General features: G+C 38.6%; 1 protein-coding gene across 1 annotated transcript in view; it reads right to left on the bottom strand.

Annotated features, from left to right (window-relative positions):
* MALRD1 (MAM and LDL receptor class A domain containing 1) overlaps positions 1–17,425 on the bottom strand; it is a 407,814-nt gene that overhangs the window by 148,207 nt on the left and 242,182 nt on the right. The window contains exon 25 of the mRNA XM_008268638.5: positions 5,599–5,779. Within this exon, the coding sequence (XP_008266860.4) occupies positions 5,599–5,779 (181 nt within the window). The remainder of the gene's footprint in view (positions 1–5,598; positions 5,780–17,425) is intronic.

The raw sequence follows: 17,425 nt of genomic DNA, 5'->3' as shown, positions 1-17,425 counted from the left end.
TATATATGTATATGCATATATATTAAATTATCAAGGTATCAAAACAAGGTATGACAATTTTAAATATTTTTGTGCCTAATTCCAGACATACTGTTTTATAACACAAACAGAGCTGTAGAGAGGAAAATGCTTCAATGCAGTATTAGTGGGGCATCCCTGTTATAGCAATGAACAGATCATCCAGTGGAAAAAATCACAAAAGAAACAAGAGTTAAACAGTGCTGGGGCTGGGGCTGTGGTGTAGCTGGTAAAGCCACTGACTGCAGTACCAGCATTCCATATGAGCACTGGTTCAAGTCCCAGCTGCTCCACTTCTGATCCAGCTCTCTGCTATGGCCTTGGAAAGTAGTAGAAAGGTGGCCCAAGTCCGTGGGCCCCTGCACCCACAGGGGAGTCCCAGAGGAAGCTCCTGGCTCCTAGCATCAATTGGCGCAGGTCCAGCCATTGCAGCCATTTGAGGGAATGAACCAATGGATGGAAGACCTCTCTCTCTCTTTTTCTGTCTCTGTCTCTCTCTCTGCCTTTCAAATAAATAAATATATAAACCTTAAAAAAATTTTTAAAAAAACTAATGCTAAAAACCAAAAGGATCTAATAGATCTAAACAGAACATTCTATCCAATAGCCATATGAAATTCTTCAACAAAACGTGGCAAACAAGAAAACAGAGCATTAAAAGGAAAATATACTATTATCAACTGAGATTTAGTATGGAGTGCAGACTGCTCGACTACATAGATCAACAAATGCAGAACATTACACTAAGAGAATGAAGGATAAAAACCTATGGTCATCTGAATATAGACAGGGAAAGAGTTTACCAAAATTCAACAGCCTTTAATGATAACAATCTTTGACAAATTTAGATATAACAGATAGCATCATATTTAATGGTGAAATGCTAAGTTTTTCCTCAAAGATAAGGAACAAGAAAAGGATGTCCATTCCTGACACTAATATTCAACACAGTAGTGAAAGTCCTAGTCAGGCCAAATTGGCAAGAAAAGGAAAAAAGACATTCAAGTAAGCAACAAGTAAAATTATTTCTGTTTGCAGATGACATGATGTTATATATGGAAATCCCTGAAGCTACTTCAAAAAAATCTCAATTATTCATGGAATCTAAAATTGTTGAATTCATAGAAGCAGAGAATAGACTGGTGGTTTCTGAAGTTTGGGAGGGAGAGGAAAATATGGAGGTGATGGTTAAAGAGTATAACATTTCACTTATGGAAGGAAAGTTCTGGGGTTATCACATTATACAGCAGTAACAAGTATTATATATTTAAAATTTCTTTAGGATAGAGCTTACATTCAATACTTTTATTGTTAAAAAAAAATTAAGAAGTAAAACCAGGGCAAGCATTTGGTAGAGAGGTGAAGATGCTGCTTCTGACTTCACATCCATATCAGAGTTGCTTGGGCTCCCACATACAGTTCTAGCTTCCTGCTCGTGCACACTCTGGGAGCAGCCAAGTAAGGACTCAAAGTGGTTGGGTTCCTGATAACTCATGTTAGAGACTGAGACTGAGTTCTAGATTTCTGGCTTCAGCATGGTCAAGACCCAGCTGTTAAGGGAATTTAGAGAGTGCATCAGTAGAAGGAAGATCTTTCTCTATTTGTCTTTTTATTTCTTTCTCTGCCTGTCAAATAATAATGAAGTTTAAACATTAAAAATATAAAGGGAGTGGGATGGCACTTTGAAATGAAATATGTAGGTTTATGGCTTTCATGGTGATGACTATTTCACAACCATTGTATAATCCAACTTATATGGCTGCATACATTAAGTGCAATTTTTACATGGCAGTCAAAAATCAATAGTGGTTTTTTGGAGAAAAAGTAAATTTTTGATTATTAAATGATTTTTGGATTGTAACACAATTTTGGCAAAATTAAAGTTCAAACACTTGAGGAATAATACTATATCAAACCCCAGTGTTAAAAAAATGCCGTATACATATACATTCAAAATATTCTTTTACGTGTATTATAAGGATGCATATTATTGCCTTTGCATTACAATTACCTAAAGCTTTAAATTGTACGGATGCTTAGACCTCACACCAGAATGATTTAATTAGTCTAAATCAAGGCCTAGGTAGACAGCGTAGAGATAATATTTTAAGCTCCTCAAGAGATTTTAATGTGCAGACAAGATTGAGAATCACAGTTAAGGATGCATTTCATTATTTTTGCTTACATTTTTTTAATAAAGGCAAAGAGCAGAGAGAGAGAAGAAGAAAAATAGGAAAATGGAAAACAACTATTTATCTTTTTAGACAAACACATTTTCTATAGTGGACTGTGGGTAACTTTCCTATGAGAACCCATGAGAACAAAGTCTAAAATTAAGCAAGCAGTATATTCCTAAACGCAGGTTTTTTGGATACTTGAAATCTTGAGATTCGTATTTTATTTATAATTTTTGCTTTTATTGAAGTAAGTACTAAGACACTTCTTTTACATAGATTGTGATTTTTTTCAATCACTGCACTAAAGTGTTCTGACCTTTAGGTTTTTTTTGTTTTTGTTTTTGTTTTTGTTTTTGTTTTTGTTTTTTTGTTAAATACTGCTTTCTCCTTCTAAACTAGTGATAGTAAAAAGTAACTTAGGGTAACTACCCTCTAAGCTCCTTCTCATCACCCATGTTACCTAGCATTGATATTTCATTAGCATATAATTTAACACTAGAGAGGTTTTTATTAAGATTCATTTTTAGTTTCATTTATGGTCTTTCAAACTTTCTCACTATGCTTTTAAAGTTCTTTCCATATCAACTAAAAATAACCTATTAGTATTCATGATTTTTAGCAGGCTGAGCTATTAAAATTGAAAGGTTACTTTTTCCTAAAATGTATTTAATATGCAATTGATCATATTCAACTACAATGAACCATACCTTTTTATTTGCCAACAATAAAGAATTATAGAAAAAAAGTAATTTATCACTAAATAGGAGATACTAAAATATCACTCAATATGCTGAGTAATGGATTGTGTTGAACAAAATTAATTATAATCATGTAAATTGTCTTAGGATTTGAAGGTGAAGAAGGAAAGAAACATTGCAAAGTTCTTCATGAAACTAGACAAAGCCAGGATAATAATCTCATGTCTCTTCTACTTGAATCTGCCCTTCTAAGAATCCTTCTGCTTCTCTTGTGAGGAAAGGTATTTCTTTGTGCATTAAGAACTTATTTCTTTGTAAAAATCAGAAAAACTTAAGCATTTTTCCTTAAATTGCAAAAACCATTTTTAGATAAAATCATTGATCATACTCAAAACTTTACATCCAAGATGAAATCACTAGGAAAGGGCTTAAGCAGCACATTCTCACACCTACATTCTCTTTTCATATGTGCAGAGTCCCACTTCCCTGGGTTGAAGCACCCTCTCTCAGACCTCTCCAAGCCCCAATCCTGTTTCCTGTAGGCCACAGATACCCAGAGCTATGTGTACCTGAAATCAAATGCAGCCCAAGTGTTAAGTGTATGTAATATATGTAAGGTAGCTTTTCCAAAAGATCAGCCACTTTTCCTGGAAACATGGAAAGTGTGGGAATCAGAAGTTAGAGGATTTATTCTAAGCTGAACGCTTTGAAGCTCCAGTACTCACAGGGAGACCAAATGCTGTAACACCACCAAATCCAAAGTCACATTTTTTAATTGCCTCAGTGGAAGGATATTTTAATATGAGAACAACAATAAAATTAAATAGCAGTCAGGTTTCACTCCAGTACCAGAGAGTACCTACTAAGTGATTCAGTATAGAAAGCCACGGAAGACATGCACCTCATTGGCAGTATGTATCACACAGAACTATTTTGGAAATCAAAAGCACTTGGCACACTGTGAAACTGTACAAATGTATTTATAATTATTTTGACATTTTCTGGGTAGTTTTATAAAGAAAATATGTGTAGGTGTACTTCACATTTAGAAGCATGACAAACCATAGCAAGCTTTTTCCAAGTTATAATTCACATGATGGAGAAGCATTTTTAATCTCCTAAACCCAGCTCTAACTAAAGTCTACTTAAATTTATCTAGCTAAATTTCCTTTTCATAAATGCACTAACTGCCAAGTTTCCAACCCACTCTTACTGGTCAATTTTTAATGAATGTAAGTTAGTAGTATGCATATAAATATTCAGCTTAACATTTTAAATCATGGTGAAAAATAAATCCAGAGGAGAACACGTCTACATGTTAGAAAGGAGATATAGGCCGGCACCGAGGCTTAACAGGCTAATCCTCTGCCTGTGGCTCTGGCACCTCGGGTTCTAGTCCTGGTTGGGGCGCCGGATTCTGTCCCGGTTGCCCCTCTTCCAGGCCAGCTCTCTGCTGTGGCCAGGGAGTGCAGAGGAGGATGGCCCAAGTGCTTGGGCCCTGCACTCCATGGGAGACCAGGAGAAGCACCTGGCTCCTGCCATCGGATCAGCACAGTGCGCCGGACGCAGTGCACCAGCCATAGCGGCCATTGGGGGGTGAACCAACGGAAAAGGAAGACCTTTCTCTCTGTCTCTCTCTCACTGTCCACTCTGCCTGTCCAAAAAAAAAAAAAAAAGAAAAGAAAAGAAAAGAAAAAGAAAAAGAAAAAGGAAAAGAAAGGAGGTATAGGGTATAGCATGAGAGGGGAATTCATTGTGCAACTGGAAGATGGTGAAGGGACTGTTAGGCTCTGAATCTTTGCGTCCCTCCTAAATTCCTATGTTCAAATCCTAATCCTCAAGTGATCTCAGGGGCCTCTGGGAGAGGAATCGTTCACTGGGGAAACACCCTCTTAAATGGAATTAGTATGCTTCTAAAATAGGCCCAAGGAAGCTCATTCACCCTTCCACCCTCCTAGCACACAGCAAGAAAGTGCTGTCAATGAACCAACAGATGATTCCTTGCCAGACACTGAATCTGCCAATGCCTTGATCCTGGATTTCCCAGCCTCCAGAACTGAGGAAATAAATGTGTGTTGTTTATAAGGCACCCCACCTATGGCAGTTTGTGAAAGCAGCCTGAACAGACTAACATAGGTTTCATCTTTAAACTGTTGTGCCCAGATTGTTAGATCCCTGCAGAGACCCTCAGAGAGTCGATCACACTGAACTGCAAAAAGCAAGGTTTATTGGGGAGTACAAGCCACAACAGGGACCCCATCCAACCAACCGGCACAGCGGAGGAAGGAGTGAGGCTCCAGTCTTTGTTTGGGAGAGATTTTAAAGGAAAAAAGGGCTACATCAGCAGGAAAAAAGAGTTACATACAGCACGGAAGCTTTGGGTACAGGGAGTTACTTTGTTTAGCAATCTCTACTGTGCTGTCCTTGGTCTACTGAGCTGGCTGTCCCTGGTAAGCTTTGATATCTCCGGAATGCCTGCTTTTAGAAGGACTCGGGTCTGCTATAGGAAACGGAGGCTGCTTTTTTTATTGTTTTAAAATGGAGTCACTTTGGCTCTTCAAAACCATGTAGTTGTTAACAATTCACATTCCAATTCATTGTGTCTGCACATAACATATAACAGAACATTTTATAAAGGTACAGCAAAGAAAAAGTGGCTAGATTATAAATGTGTTTCCAAATGGAAATGTTTTATAGACACTTACCAGTTGTGCAGTTTTTAAATTCAATATCATCAATTGCTGCTCCTCCTCCAAGATCCCTTGTTCTGATCCCTTGGAATATAACTTCAAAATTCCTTAACTTTCCTAGCATGATGACAGCCTGTTGCCAATGATTAGCATGGTTCTCACTTTCTTCCCATACTTTCTGGAGTCCTTGTTCTGTCTGAAAGTAAGGAAGCTTGCATTAGGGAAATAATTAAACATGAAATAATAAGTAAAAGAGTTACTTAGCACAGAAGCATTTTTCCAGTGACAACTGAAAAGGAACCTAGATAATATCCATGATTGAACTTATCTCACCAAAAACAGAGGCATGTTAACTTAATATTTTCCCCAAAGCAATACTAGCAGCAACAGTAATAAACTTGTTTTGATATGTCCAGAGAGAGTATTATTGTGAGTTCTACTCAGTTAAATTCACCTATCCTTGATATATACAAAATTCTTATGGTGGAATGAGAAGGCCATGCCAAGATGGCCACTGGCAAGCCAGCAGCAGTTACTCAGGAATGGCTTCAGAAACCACCTGGGAAACCACCTGGCAATGGAGCCTGCCTGGCAACAGGCTGTGATTGGTTAGGGCATAAACTGCCCCTTGACCAGATTGGCTGCCTCAGCTATATAAGCTTCTGTACCAACTGAAATAAACGAATCTGCAGGCTGTTCGCCTCTGACCCGCTTTCATCCGACTCCCAGGGTCTGGATGGTGACTCTGCACCTCTTGCCTCCATTGGACTCCTCCTCTCAGAATGAATCAACAGCAACACACCTGTCCTTGCATATACACAAAATTCTTGATGTTTGATGGAATCTGAACAGTTTACCAGAGGCCCTGGACTAACATTTCTAGATTCTCCCAGCCTAACTTCTATTTATTTATTTTCCTTAACTATTGAGGTTGCAAAGAATGTAAACAACTGACACAGAGAAAGAGAAAATGAAAATAAGTATGAGGAAGAAATCATTTACCCTTGTGGGATAGGATAAAGGCATTATAAACTGAATTGAGCACAGAGGGAAAGTGATCACATCTATGATCATATTTCAAAGACTCTATTATTGCATAATTATATTATTTGGTTTTCAAAAATTCTATTATGTGAACAAGGACTATAACTGTTTCTTTATAAAATTCTTCAAACAAAAAGGAAAAATTTTCTTAAAAACTTATATAAATATTTCCTGTGAATATCTGAAGTTGGCCAGTCAGTAGTACAGTATTCTAATACACCAACAGTCCCAGTGTAACATAATATGCCATATTATGTTTATAACTCTAATTAAAATACCCTACATTAAACAAGTATACAAGCCTGTGGACACAGAGCAGGGCATAGATTATATATTTTTCTTTGGTGGTCTAGGTCTAGCCCTGAGAACTAGATGATTTATAAATAATGGTGATGGGTACTTAGCTAAGAAAAAGCATAAAATATATGTTTATAGTTATAGTGACTTGGTCCCAAGTCACTGTGTTTTCATGATGAATTCATAGTAAGAACTTCTCTCTGATCTTATAATTGAAACAGTAGAATGTGTGGGAGAGTATTTAGTGGAACAACATCCAGAAAACCCAGCAAATATCCCAACCGACTTAGAGCACACAGTTATGAAGTATACAGTTTATAGATATGTTAAAGAATTCAGCTTAAGGCCGGCGCCATGGCTCAATAGGCTAATCCTCCACCTTGCGGCGCCGGCACACCGGGTTCTAGTCCCGGTCGGGGCGCCGGATTCTGTCCCGGTTGCCCCTCTTCCAGGCCAGCTCTCTGCTATGGCCAGGGAGTGCAGTGGAGGATGGCCCAGGTGCTTGGGCCCTGCACCTCATGGGAGACCAGGAAAAAGCACCTGGATCCTGGCTCCTGCCATCGGATCAGCGCGGTGCGTCGGCTGCAGCGGCGGCCATTGGAGGGTGAACCAACGGCAAAGGAAGACCTTTCTCTCTCTGTCTCTCTCTCTCACTGTCCACTCTGCCTGTCAAAAAAAACCAAAAAACAAACAAACAAACAAAAAAAAACAAACAAAAAAAAAAAGAATTCAGCTTAAGAAGAACAAAGGAATTGTTTGAATTAGGACCCAAGGGAGTTACACACTGATATTCTCATGCTTTTAGGGGACTAATATTAATATAGATGACTAATAAATATGGAACCAAGTGGTTCTTTGTCTTTATGGTTTTAAAGAGAAAGCAAAACTACATGTTAGTTAACCTAAAACTAACTATGTAAAACAACAGTTTACGGATAACATCTTTTGACATCCTTTTCAAAACTACAACAAATCTTTATGGACAGACATTCATGTCACTTCTTCATTGAAAAGGATGGAAAATTCACACTTAAGTAATGGAGTTTTATACCATTCTGAGGACTAAAGAGAACATGCCCTTTTCAAGATTAGTCTTTGATTCTCAGTGATGTCTCCATAACTTGGAATCAAAGATTACGGTAGAGGGGGTCTGTCTGACACTTAGCAATGTAAGAGAAATGAGGATTGATACAAGTCTACCTTAACTTACAAATTCAACTCATTTTACTAATTTTCCTCTGCAGTTTATAGAACCACTCATTAGTTATGCCATGTCCTCAAAGGATTTTCAGTCAAAAACATCCAAGAAGATCCTATGATTATGTGAATAATAAAATGTGAACAATTTCTTAAATCTTACAGTGGGGATTCTAGCAAGAAATATACTTGAATTATGTGTTCACTATGACTTCAGGGGAAAAATGAGACATTAATCAAACTGGTAATAGGATAAAATATCATTTTAATATATCTGCTATTGTTACACTCTGGATTTAACATTGAATCTTATCCCTATAATTATAAAAAGTATTCACTCAAATGTGCATTGGAGATTTCTTTCTTTCCTCATCCATCCACTCATTCGTTTAGTCAGAAAACATTCAATAGCGCCAAATATGATGTCAGATGCCAGGGATAAAGAGGTGAAAAGACTTGGAGGTACACTGTGGAGGTAATAAGCTGATACAGAAGTCATAAAAGTAAGTTAAGAACTAGTGCTGTGTCTTTCCGTGCATACACACACACACACAAACTTACACAAATAAGACATATACATGTTCTCAACAGAAATTTCAAAATAAGTGGTATGCAGGCATTCCCCATTTTTTTCTACATATTTTTGTGGCTTACTTATTTACTTAATACCCTGGTTTCAATACTTTTTAAATAGATAAAGAGAAAAACCTATCACTTTTAATTCATGACTTTGCCATTGTCTAAAGATTTAACTCGGCGCCGCGGCTCACTAGGCTAATCCTCCGCCTTGCAGCGCAGGCACACCGAGTTCTGGTCCGGGTCGGGGTGCCGGATTCTATCCCGGTTGCTCCTTTTCCAGGTCAGCTCTCTGCTGTGGCCCGGGAGTGCAATGGAATATGGCCCAAGTGCTTAGGCCCTGCACCCGTATGGGAGACCAGGAAAAGCACTTGGCTCCCAGCTTCGGATCGGCACAGTGCGCCAGCTGCAGTGGCCATGGGAGGGTGAACCAACAGTAAAGGAAGACCTTTCTCTTTGTCTCTCTCTCTCACTGTCCACTCTGCCTGTCAAAAAAATTTTTTTTTAATTTAAAAATTAAAGATTTAACTCTTACATCCCAGTGATTTTAAACTCAAGATGTCAAAGAAATACACATCTGAAAGTGATTAACCACACTCATATTAAAAAAACATTAATACATGTATACTAAGCTGATCTTCTGTATATTAAGATAATCGAAAATGAATCTTGATGTGAATCGAAGGGGAGAGGGAGTGGGAAAGGGGAGGGTTGTGAGTGGGAGGGACGGTATTGGGGGGAAGCCATTGTAATCCATAAGTCGTACTTTGGAAATTTATATTCATTAAATAAAAGTTAAAAAAAAAGAATATATACAAAGATGTAAATTCAAAAAAAAACATTAATACAAAATATTAAATTGCAGAAACTGAAGAAATATTTTTTTCTTGCAATTTAACATTTTACTCTACTATCATTGATTTCCCATAAACATGCATATTGACCCTTGTCCTGCATACTTGTTTTTGCACAGCATTGAACCTGGGCATTTTTTAAGGTCAGAAAGCAAGAAAGTGCTTAGTTAAACACACATGACTGAGAGTATGTCAAATAAATACAGGAGCCAACAGAGTTTCCAGTACCCAAAGATAGAACAGCTTGAGCAATAAAATAAAGCATTATTGGATTATACCCCACAGTACATAATAAATGTCAATGACTACATACTGATCTAAATAAAAACTTGAATGAATAGATAAGAAGAATACACAAAGCTCCCATGACAAAGAATTCCAAATAATTTACATAGCTATTCAAGCCTTAATAAGGAGGAACCTGAGGCCTGCACTGTAGTGTAGCTGGTGAAGCCACCACCTGCAGTGCTGACATCCCATATGGGCACCGGTTCAAGTCCCAGCTGCCCCACTTCCGATCCAGCTCTCTGCTGTGGCTTGGAAAAGCAGTGGAAGATGGCCCAAGTCTTTGGGCCCCTGCACTTGCATGGGAGACCTGGAAGAAACTCCTGGTCTTTGGATCAGCACAGCTCAGGCCATTGCAGCCAACTGGGGAGTGAATCAGCACATAGAAGACCTTTGTCTCTCTCTCTCTCTCTCTCTCTCTGCATTACTCTGACTTTCAAATAAATAAATAAATCTTTTTTTTAAAAAAAAAAAAAGGTGAAACCTAACTTTTCATTGCTTCAGTGTCAGCTGCATAGGTGATTTTCTTTCAAAGAGTCTAATAAGAAATGGCAGGGGACTTAACAAACACTGTCTCAAGCCAAATGATGAAGGCTAATATCAACAACAATAATCTCACTTTGAAAATAACTATTCTTGGGAGCAGGCTTTTAACGTAGCAGTTAAGAAGCCAATGTCCCAGGGCCAGCGCTGTGGCATAGTCGGCTAAGCCTCTGCCTATGGCACCAGCATCCCATATGAGTGCCTGTCTGTGTCCTGAGTGCTGCTCTTCCGATCCAGCTCTCTGCTTATGGCCTGGGAAAGCAGTGGAAGGTGGTTCAAGTGCTTGGGCCTCTGCTTCTGATCTGTCCATGTGGGTAGTAAACCAGCAGATGGATGGCCTTTCTGTCTCTCCCTCTTTCTGTCTGTAACTCTGCCTCTCAAATAAATAAATAAAACTTTTTTTTTTTCTGGAATAAAAAGAATCCAATTTCTCACATCAGAGTACCTGTGTTTAATTCCTAGCTCTGGCTCCTTACTCCAGCTTTCTACCAATGCAGATCTCTAGGAGGCAGAGATAATAACTCAAATAACTGGATTCCTGCCACCTTTATGGGAGATGTGGACCTCATTCCTCAAAACAATAATGGCTCTGGCCTAGTCTGGCCAGGCCGAGCACCTGCCACTGTGGACTGAAAGTTGGTTCAGAACTTTTCTGTATTTATTGGATTTAATTTAGTTTTCCCTAATGTAGGTAAAAAACTAATTTAACAGATTTAAATTGTATGGATGTTAAGTATACATTTAAAAAACTCACTAAAGGGAACAGGTAGTTAGCCAAGTGGTTTTAGTATCCTATGTGAGAATGCCTGGATTTGAATCCCAGCTCCACTTCCTAATTCAGCTTCATGCAAATACAGACCCCGGGAAGCAGTGATGATGGTCCTACATGGACCACACGGGAGACCTGGATTGTGTCCCAGCTACTGGCTCTGGTCCCAAGACCAGCCTTGGACGCTGCAGGCATTTGGGAAGTGAAACAGTAGATTTTGGGAACTCTCTTTCTCTGTTTCTTTCTGTCTCCCTACCTCTGTGTGTTTATGTCTTTGCCATTCAAATGGGAAAAAAAGCCCTTATTAAAGGTATTTTCCTTAAATGTGAGTTACTGCATTCATAAAGGTAATTTTCCTTAAGTAACACAATAAGAATAAGAATGGTCTCTACTTAGACCTAGGTCATGGAGCTATTTTTCTGACAAAGTTAACATCCAGAAAGACTCTTGCAAGGTCTTTATTACACTCTGTATAGAAGACTCATGAATCCTAAAAGAAAAAAATCTTAATGTATGACATTCAAGATGTTTCTTATATAGTGATTGATGGGTAATTTCCACTGTCTTTCACACTATGTTTGAACTCTGAAAGAAAAAATATTCAGATTGAACACAGAAGAACAATGAGAAACAATAAAAATGACAAGTCTTTAGGAAGCATGTGACAGAATAATCAGAAAAGGCAGCAAGGTCAAAAACAAGGTGCCAGTTACAAATGATGGCATCTGTACCTTGGCACACTGTCATTCATGAAAGCTGACAACCATTAAAGGCAAACTAGAACATCACTTTATGACACAATTACTAGTCATAGCAACTCTCTTACCTTCCTTGAGAGGTAAGGAATAATGAGAGCGATAATGAGACAGATACATATGTGTAAAAACAAGTGTGTGCAAATGAAGAACAAAAGAATAAATTTCTCTTTCAAAGGAAAAACTGTACACATTGTTTCTAAGGCATGGCTAAAAATATCTCAAAAATATTAAAAGTAAAACTATTTTAATAAACTGTTTTATTGATTTGAAAAGCAGAGTTACAGAGAGAGCGAGAGAGAAAGAGAGAGAGGGAGTATTAGAGCTTTGTCTTCCATCCGCTGGCTCAGTCCCAAAATGGCCACAATGGCTGTGGTTAGGCTTGGCTGAAGCCAGGAGCTTCATCCTGGTTTCCTACATGGGTGCTGGGACTCAGGTATTTGCTTTTCCAGGTGCATTAGCAGGGAGCTGGATCAGAAGTGGAGTAGCCAAGACTTAACCAAGCCGCTATATAGGGTGTCAGCGTTGGAGGCAACGGCTTAACCTTACTACTCAGAAAAACATGACTATATATACAAGTAATGGTGGAATTTTCTTGCTTGAATAAAATGTTGGATTCACCAAAACAAGAATCCTGTTTTGCACTTCTTTGACAAGTAAAAATATCCAAGATTTTACTATCAATATATACTAATGAAAAATAAAGATTTAAGGCCGGCGCCGTGGCTCAATAGGCTAATCCTCCACCTTGCGGCGCCGGCACACCGGGTTCTAGTCCCGGTTGGGGCGCCGGATTCTGTCCCGGTTGCCCCTCTTCCAGGCCAGCTCTCTGCTATGGCCAGGGAGTGCAGTGGAGGATGGCCCAGGTGCTTGGGCCCTGCACCCCATGGGAGACCAGGAAAAGCACCTGGATCCTGGCTCCTGCCATCGGATCAGCGCGGTGCGTCGGCTGCAGCGGCGGCCATTGGAGGGTGAACCAACGGCAAAGGAAGACCTTTCTCTCTCTGTCTCTCTCTCTCACTGTCCACTCTGCCTGTCAAAAAAATAAATAAATAAAAATAAAAATTAAAAAAAAAAAGAAAGAAAAATAAAGATTTATAGAGGGGGCCAGTGTAGTGGTACAGCAGGTCAACAGCTGCTTCTTGCAAAGTTGGCTTTCCAGATCGCAGCATTGGCTTGAGTCCCAGCTGCTCCACTTTCAGTTCAGCTCCCTGCTGATGGCCCTGGAAAGGCAGTGAGACATGGCTCAACTACTTGGGCCCCTGCCACCTGTGTCAGAGACTAGGGTGGAATTCTATGCTCTTGGCTTTGGCCTGGCCCATACCTGGCTATTGAGACCATTTGAAGAGTGAATGAGTAGATTGAATCTGTCTCCCTCTTCCCTTCTCCCTCTTTCTCTTAAAAAATTATACTAGGGACTGGCACTGTGGCATAGCAGGTAAAGCTGATGCCTGAAGTTCTGGCAGACCATAATGGCATTGGTTCCAGTCCCAGCTGCTCCATTTCCAATCCAAATCTCTGCTGTGGCCCGGGAAAGCAGTAGAAAATGGCTCAAGTCCTTGGGCCCCCTGCACCCACGTGGAAGACCCGGAAGAAGCCACTGGCTTCTGGCTTTGCCTGGGTGCAGCTCACGCCATTGCGGCCTGAAAAAAATACTTGCTTTAAATAAATTCTTTACATAAACTTACAAAATGCATACTCTACTTGCTTACTATATCTTTATACTCCTTAATTCAGGTGAGGACTAATAATCAAACTTCATACATATGATTTTCATGAAGGTTGTATTCTCACTGAAATCAATTACTACTACATATCTTGTATGTGTCATTAATGCAGCTGAGTGTCAAGGCAAAAAATAAGAGGACATGATTTAGGGGGCTCACAAATAAATAAATGAGAATGAAAAATGTCTAAGTCTTATACTTGATCTTGACCAAATTCCATTATTTTATATAAAAAAGGGATAGTACTTTTGTGGGATTTCAGGAAAATGAATGAAAGATCTGTGTGAAATTAGAAAGGTATAATAAAGAACATAACACTAGAAATAGGCTTTCAGAAATGAATAGGTCATGGCCAAGCACAAAACTATGCATAGATTCCAAAAATGCTTTGCATCAAAATAAATATATCAATTCCACTTTTGTCAACTTTTTGAAGTATACTTTTGAAGTAAAGTACTCTAGGGTCTAGATATAGTATATAATAATTCTAAAAACAACCTTGATCATTATCTCTTACTAATACATTTTACAAACAAGGAGACCAAAGTACTTAGGAAATTCGAGCCTGAGAACACACTTTCAACAAATATAAGGGCAGAACATAACCCTTGTTATCTGGAAAGTAGACACTTACACTAGCACTAGACAGTGTGTAAGACATAGTTTCAGACCTAGGAAGGCCACTTGCAATATGTATTTCTCTTTAAAAAGGAAATAGCATCCACTCCATAATTTATTAGCTGGGCATTATAATTGCTGAAATGCCATCATAAGAAATAAAAGTCTAATTTTGATTTGGTTTAACCTTTCAATTTATTACATATAAAAAAGCATGAAAGCCAAGCTCGTTAAGGTTTAATATCATAAAAGAGCTGTGTATATCCCTTAAAGCCTTGGGCAAAAACCCTGAGATCCAACTGCCCATAGACAGTGGATTACATGCTCAGTAATAAACAGTAAGACATTTACTAGGAGGCAAGACTACTACATATGACTATATAGATAATTATTTCATTTTCTTTCACATCCATATTCCAAGGATTAAAAATGGAGCTACCAGTATAGAGCAAGATAAAACTCTATAATGATAATGGTAAATAGAGGCCAGTATTGTGGTACAGTGAGCTAAGGTGCCATATGCAACACTGGCATCCCATACCACAGCACCAGTTTAACTCCCAGCTGTTCCACTTCCAATTCAGCTCCCTTCAAATGTGCCTGGGAAGGTATCAGAAGATGGCCCAGGTATCTGGGCTCTTGACATCTATGTGGGAGTCCCAGATGGAATTCCAGGTCCCTGTCTCCAGCTTGGACAAGTACCAGGCATTGACACCACTTTCTGAGTGAACTAGTAGATGGAAGATCTATTGACTCTGTCTTTAAAAAAATAACTAATTCATAAAAAAAATCAAAACTGATTAAGAGAAAATTCATATAGGAAATATCAAGCAAATCCTAATACAGCGACCTACTTGTTGGCTGTAGATTTTTTTAATATTCATAATTCTGACAAGAAGCTGAAAATTTAAAATGTGTGTGTAATTTCAAAGGTAATTAGCAAAGTGTCAGAACATATTAAAAACAATAAAAAGATAATAGGGGCTGGCCCTGTAGTGTAGTGGGTGAAGCCAACACCTGCAGTGCCGGCATCTCATATGGGCACCAGTTAGAGGCCCAGCTGCTCTACTTCCAATCCAGCTCTCTGCTGTGGCCTGGGAAAGCAGTAGAAAATGGCCCAAGTCCTTGGGCTGCTGCACTCTCATGGCGGACCTGGAGGAGGCTCCTGGCTTCGAATCAGTGAAGCTCCAGCCAGTGCAGCCAATTGGGGAGTGAACCAGCAGATGGAAGACTTCTTTCTCTGCCTCTCCTTCTCTCTCTCTCTGTAACTCTGACCTTCAAATAAATAAATCTTTTTAAAAAGAATATAAAATTCTACCTACAAACTTGAGATATTACTATCTACCAAAGGTTGAAAATCCAAAACTGCACATATGCTTAGTAGCAAAACGTCATAACCAATTAGTGATGCCTTTCAGAAGAGCTGGATGGGAAACAGTGATGCTGTTTGTAGCTATTATCATTGCCTTAAACTCCCTGTCATGTAACAAATGAACCAATTATTTTTTCCTAAAAACTTGATTCATTTGAACTTACTCTTAACTCAAGATAGCATAATGGAAATAATCTGGTTCTCCATTAATTTGACATTTTTCAACTATTCAGATCTTCATTTTTCATATACAACACATCAGCATTTTATCAATGTATATTCACATATGATCAGTCATGACTACAAGCCAATTAAATCCAATAAAGCAACTTCAACAACACAAATCTAAATTATTTAAATATCACCCTTCATCCTATTTCATTTCCAGTGAGATTTTTTTTCTTTTGTTTAAAAGCTTTTATTTAACGAATGAAAATTTCATAGGTCCAACTTTAGGAATATAGTAGTTTTTCCCCCAATACCAACCCTCCCATGCCCACTCCCATCCTACCTCCTATTCCCTCTCCCATCCCATTCTTAAGATTCATTTTTAATTAACTTTACATACAGAAGACCAACTCTATACTAAGTAAAGATTTCAACAGTTTGTACCCCCCATACACACACAATATATAAAGCACTGTTTGAGAACAAGTTTTTCAGTTAATTATCATGGTACAACTCATTAAGGACAGAGGTCCTACTTGGGGAGTAAGTGCACAGTGACTTCTGTTGTTAATTGTTAAATTAACACTCTTATTTATTATGTCAGTGATCACTCTCTTGCCATGAGCTGCCAAGGCTATGGAAGCCTTTTGTGACCACAAACTCCATCAGTATTTAGACAAGGTCATAGAAAAGTAGTTCTTTCCTCCCTTCAGAGAAAAGTACATCCCTCTTTAATGGTCCCTTCTTCCATTGGGGTCTCACTCACAGAGACCCTTCATGTAGGATATTTTTTGCCATAGTGTCTTAGCTTTCCATGCCTGAAATGCTCTCATGGGCTTTTCAGCCAAATACAAATGGCTTAAGGGCTGATTCTCAGGTCAGAGTGTTATTTAAAATGATTGTCCTTCTATGAGTCTGCTGTGTGGACTGCTTTCCACGTTTCCCTTCTTTTTATTTCTATTATTATTATCAGGCACTTGATGCTATTTATATGATCATCTGTGAAATGTTTTGTAAGAGATGAATAAAAAGAAAACTTATAAAATATTTATTACAAATAACAAAATATTTATTTGTGTATCTTAATTATTCATGAATTAGATTACTTCTTTGGCATTTGGAAAGGCAGTAGGACTAATGAATGTGCTAGTAGCTTGTTATTTAAAGGAGGTCTAAGAACACATTGTTCCCTTGCAATCACCCTAATCACCATGCCTTGGCCCACAGAGGTTTCCTCATCAAATATTTCTCCTTTCAAAAAAATGAAGTCAACTTTGGGTAGAGGTCTTTTATCTATTATTCCCCTTCTCCACCTCCATTTCTAAGCACTTCAGGACAATGCATGGAGTTGTCTTCATTTAACAAAGAACAACCATAGTGTTTCCCTTGGTTCTGTCCTCCCAAGTCACTGCAGCCCACTGAGAACAGTCACATCCTTCTTTCAGGTCACATTTTCCAGTCCTTAGTGTAACTATCTCCAGAGCTATGTGTGCCTGTATACTCAAACATGTACATAAATAGATATGTATATGTACCATCATCTGTTCACTGTTGTATCTTGAGTGTCACCTGAGGCCATTATTTTTCCAAGGAGTAACTTGCTAATGATGAAGGAAACAAAGAAGGGGAAATCATGA

Source organism: Oryctolagus cuniculus, chromosome 13 (genome assembly GCF_051225735.1).
Source record: "Oryctolagus cuniculus isolate XC-2025 breed Fujian yellow rabbit chromosome 13, ASM5122573v1, whole genome shotgun sequence".
Taxonomy (NCBI): domain Eukaryota; kingdom Metazoa; phylum Chordata; class Mammalia; order Lagomorpha; family Leporidae; genus Oryctolagus; species Oryctolagus cuniculus.
Note: the sequence above shows the minus strand (reverse complement) of the source record. Positions and strands in the feature narration are given on the sequence as shown.